This window comes from Rhagoletis zephyria, unplaced genomic scaffold, assembly GCF_001687245.7.
Source record: "Rhagoletis zephyria isolate East Lansing unplaced genomic scaffold, Rhagoletis_zephyria_1.1 Rzeph_scaffold_18174, whole genome shotgun sequence".
Classification (NCBI taxonomy): domain Eukaryota; kingdom Metazoa; phylum Arthropoda; class Insecta; order Diptera; family Tephritidae; genus Rhagoletis; species Rhagoletis zephyria.
The window spans coordinates 1-4,660 of NW_016175235.1; the positions used below are offsets into that span (position 1 = coordinate 1).

Consider the following 4,660-nt stretch of genomic DNA (forward strand, 5'->3'; position numbering starts at 1 on the left):
AATCTCCCTTTTCAAGTGATATCCGCAGAAAAAACAACACGTGTGTACGTTTTGATAACTTTTGTTGAATTTCGTTGCAATTTTAGCAAAATTCAACCAAAATGCGTATAGAAACGTGTTATTTTTGCTCAAGTAAAGTTTACCCGGGACACGGGATACAATTTGTGCGTAATGACTGCAAGGTGAGTGCGCTCGTTGTCATTGTTTATGTTTTGCATGCACCACGCTGTAGCTATCGGCTTTGTTAAGGAAAGCTAACTATTTTCGACTACGCAAATTGACTATTTTAAATAAAGCTGTGGTTCCATTTCTGCAGATTTTCAGATTCTGTCGCAGTAAATGCCACAGAGCATTCAAGCGGAAGAAGAACCCGCGCAAAGTACGATGGACCAAGGCGCACCGCAAAGCAGCGGGTAAGGAACTTTCTATTGACCCCAGCTTCGAATTCGAGAAACGCCGCAACGTTCCAGTTAAATACAGCCGCGAAGCGTGGCAGAAAACACTCGATGCGATTAAGAAGGTTACCGAGATTAAGGAACGTCGCCAAGACCACTTTGTCATGCAGCGCTTACGCAAGGGACGAGAAGTGGAAATACAGATGGATGTGAAAGATGTACAGCGCAATATTTCCCTGATACGTTCCCCAGCCGCTGGCCTTAAAGAGCGTCGCGCCAGGGAAGAAGCCCAAGAAGCTGCCCTCATGGATGAGGATCTACCTGAAGAAGAAATCACCTATGTAGATGCACGCGAATTGGAAAAGAAACTAGAGGAAGGCGCAACCATGGAGGACATTGAGATGATGAAAGCCTAAACAGGAAACAGCGTGTGCTACGGGGGGTTAGATATAAGACTTATGTTTGATTAAAAATGATTTACTGCTAATTTATAAACAGCTTTTGACAAAAATACGTACGTAGTAGTATATATTTATTGCGAGGTGTGATTTTGACTCGAGTTCATTACATCCAATTGAGGAATTATTTCAATATACCATAGTTTTCACCCCCTAATAGTGAATCATGAAGTGTGCTCGCTGTCGGTTCAATAAAGAAAGCGACGTGCTGTCGTAATTGGATTATTGCCGCTCTTTCTCCGCAACCGCTGCTTATCTATTGGTACTAATGGTTGCCGTCCTTATGTCTGGTATTTTGTAGTTAGTTATAAAATTGAAACTGAGAAGAGAAGTGCATAATTTTATTGTTTTCAAAATGCATTTCCAGCGTATGTATAAAGATTGACTAACAGAATGTAAATATTTGTTTAATTCACATGCATTTCTTTTGCCTAAAGAAATACTGTTTGTTGGGGCTATCATCATCGCATTATTGGCATTTTTGTGGTTTGTATTTGTACCGTTGTTTGGCGACAGCACACCGAATGAGCTCACTCCCCAATCCGGTTACGTCTTCGACTACGTAGTGGGTGAGCGTTGTACATTTTCATATTAGGTTTTTAGTATGTGCAAATGTATGGAATATTTTATGCATTTTAGTTGGTGCTGGAACTGCTGGTTCAGTGGTAGCTTCACTGCTAGCCAAACACAGCCCAACGTCATCAGTGCTGCTCATAGAAGCAGGCGACTCTTTTGGGTTGTTGAGCAAAATTCCTTTACTAGCAACTTTCCAGCAGAAAGGCCTTAACGATTGGGGATTTTTCTTTACTAGCCACTTTCCAGCAGAAAGGCCTTAACGATTGGGGATTTTTGTCGGAGCCACAGGTGTATTCTTCGCGTGGACTCGAAGGACAGGTGAATATTAAAAAACAATTTCTTAGCTGGACATAAAAAAAATTGTGGTATATACTAAATTTGACCCAAATAGGACAATGGATTAAAAAAGGATTATTTAGGAATTTAAATCAATATATTCTTACAGTTTGGAGCGTTTTCATTGATCCTAGAAAATTATATTGACCTCAAAAAGAAAGAACTCATTTTCTTAAGTGTAATTCCTATGGGAAAAATAAAGTCTCGCGGCGCCACCTCCTACAATTGACCTAGAGAGGCGAGATTCATGGAGAATCATTACTACACCAAATGCTAAAATTTGAATTTTATTCCGGTCGCCTAATGTACACACATACATACATACATATCCTCATCATAACAAAATGTCTTGTTTCCCAGCCAACCATCAAGGTCCTCAGGGTGCACAATAGGGTGATCTAAAAAAGTAAAGTCGCTTTAATGCTCTCACCCCCTAGTATGTACTGTTCTATAACGAAAAAATATACCCCTCTTTTTATTTTGAAATCAACACTTCCTCGCCTGGGTAAAAGATTTTGGTATGTTAATTTCGGCAGGTTGTGGGAAATCGCGATTGAAGCTTGGAATGCAATTTCTTAAAAACGCGATGATATATTTTTACTCCAAAGTTTCTGAAAATGTTACTGGTTCACAAAATTTTTTAATTATTTTTAATATTTATTGTTAATTAGTTTTGAGTTAATGAAGGATTTTCTTTTGTAAAATTTTGTCGTAAGCGTCATTTGTCCATAAATTGGCAGCCACTTTGTATGAAATACGACAAAATGCGATCAAAATTTCTACTAAATCAACGACACTTTTTACTCAATATCTGAGAAGCTGTAGGAGATATCCAAAAATGGAGAACGTCATTTTAAGATATTGATTAGTTTAATATAACTGCATCACTGACTAAATTTTTACTAAATTATCGAAAAAATTTTAGTCGATATCTCGGAAACCTAAGGAGATATCTAAAAACTGATAACACCAATCGAAAGGCCTTATTTCAAAATATATAACTGCATCTAAAACTAAAAATCGTCAAAATTGGGCTTACGACAATCTTTTACCCAGGCGACGACTTTGAGATCACAAAACTCTATCTTTCTTCAGTAGACCTCCTATAAAGCCCAATCGCTTATTTTACCTTTTTTTTAAATGGTTCCAATAGATGGCGCTGCAGACGAAATATATAAAAACCCCGTGTGTCTGGTCTACTTTATGTTACACGAATTTACTTTTCAGATGACAAATAGACAATGCAGATTCCATTGCTGAATCTCTGATCGAGATAGCCCAGGTCTGTAGAAAAAAATTGATATATATATGTATATACATACATACGTCCTTGACGCCCGAATTGTAAAAGTGGCGAGTATTAGCAAGGAAATATTCGACCACATCAATCCGCGTAGAATAAAACGGAGGGTCCCCCAAGGCGGCGTACTCTCCCCGACACTTTAATGTCTACGTGGCAAAACTCATTCCGTCACCAAACACAAAGTCCTTAAGTCACTAGCCGGCAGCACTTGGGGAGCACCGTGAAGAAACTTACAAACCCGCCAGAATGCAACTCTACGTACGGCTACATGTTGTCATCACATGTCATGCGAGCATCACCTCCACCAAGAAAGCCAGTTGCTTGCGGTAAGAGAGCATATGGACTTTTATTGGCTTACATGACATACATATGGCTAGAGGCTGACGCATCGGACTAATGTTGTAGTTGCAAAGTCATAGAAAAATATTATGCCCGCTAGACAGAGATCTCACAGGTAGAAATAGGACCATAAAAGCTCAGACCGGTAAAGCTCATAACATCGAAAGGGACTAGTATTCCATGGTGCAAGGAGGGATCTGCTCTTTAGTTATTTCAACTAACTAACTAAGAAGTTTTACTTTACAAATCCTTTTTTCTTTTTATTAAAGCTATTTTTGCATAGGCACTGCGAAGCCAGCGGGCATTGGCTAGTTCAGTAAAAAACAAAAAGTATCAGTCCAGCGCCTTCGTCTTGACCTGCAGGATGTGTCTGAGTCACATTCAAGTTAAAAACAGTACATGAAATATTCGTTTTGATTGTATTGAACTGAATTTAACTCAATATGAATTGCAAAATATTAACACTTAGCCATAGCAATAGCTTATAAATAGATATATGCCATGGCGTGTATCATTATTTCGATTCATTTTTTTTTTCTTTCATACTGCGGAGATTTGTATTACTTTTTATATTAGCCAAGGACCCGTATTAGTATTCTTTAGGTTTGTTCGTCGAGCAAAAAATTTGTACGAATTTGTACGAATTATCACGATTTTTGCCCAAATCGCGTTCGTGCAGACCAAAAAATTATCCAACACTCAAAAATTGTGAGAGCAAAGTGACAGTTCTCTTGGAGAGAAGTTGCAAATTCTTGCTGGAAAAAATTTTGCCAGCAAGAATTTGCAAACACGAAAAACATGTGGTTGTGGCGCATGGTTGCATTTTTGTCTACAANCGACAGCTAGTACGATGAAGAAATTGAAATGTATGTTAAAGAAAGTCAGAACAACAAGAAATATACATGTATATCCTGTTTTTGGCCATCCGAAAGAATTTTAAAAATTCTATAAAAATTTTTTATGTTTGAAATGCAACCGTGGACGCCAGCTGGCAGCGAAACTTGCAAATTCCTGCAAATTTGCGTTCGTGCAGAAATTTGCAAGTTTCTCAACATGAGAGAGAATTTGAGAGAATTTTTTCTTACTCTCTGATATTTTGAGTGTTGGATAATTCTTGCTGGATTTTCGACGAACAAACCTATTATCTTCGTCTCGGATTTGTGCATAAGTTAGCTAAGCTTCTAAAACAGCTGGCAGCTCTCCCACATATAAGGTTCGTTCGCGTAGCTGTTAATTGTTCATGTTTAACCAAA

At 38.3% G+C, this 4,660-nt stretch overlaps 2 protein-coding genes across 3 annotated transcripts in view; both read left to right on the forward strand.

Moving 5' to 3' along the window:
- On the forward strand, positions 1-908 carry RpL24-like (ribosomal protein L24-like). Its single transcript, XM_017636447.1, has 2 exons — positions 1-182; positions 317-908. Exons 1-2 carry the CDS (start codon positions 102-104, stop codon positions 809-811), a joined length of 576 nt encoding a protein of 191 aa, XP_017491936.1. The 5' UTR covers positions 1-101; the 3' UTR covers positions 812-908.
- Positions 909-1,002: 94 nt separating this feature from the next.
- ninaG (neither inactivation nor afterpotential protein G) overlaps positions 1,003-4,660 on the forward strand; it is a 7,013-nt gene continuing 3,355 nt past the window's right edge. The window contains exons 1-4 of one of the 2 annotated variants that reach the window (XM_017636446.1): positions 1,003-1,221; positions 1,291-1,422; positions 1,493-1,633; positions 1,683-1,747. In XM_017636446.1, the coding sequence (XP_017491935.1) occupies positions 1,209-1,221; positions 1,291-1,422; positions 1,493-1,633; positions 1,683-1,747 (351 nt within the window). In that variant the 5' untranslated portion in view covers positions 1,003-1,208. Of the gene's footprint in view, positions 1,222-1,290; positions 1,423-1,492; positions 1,634-1,682; positions 1,748-3,093; positions 3,395-4,660 lie in introns of those variants that run through there. The other variant, XM_017636445.1, reaches the window with a different exon arrangement.

Coding starts and splice junctions, on each gene's coding strand:
- RpL24-like (XM_017636447.1), top strand. CDS start 102: ATGCGTATAGAAACGTGTTATTTTTGCTCAAGTAAAGTTTACCCGGGA. Junction 183..316: donor TTGTGCGTAATGACTGCAAG/GTGAGTGCGCTC, acceptor CCATTTCTGCAG/ATTTTCAGATTCTGTCGCAG.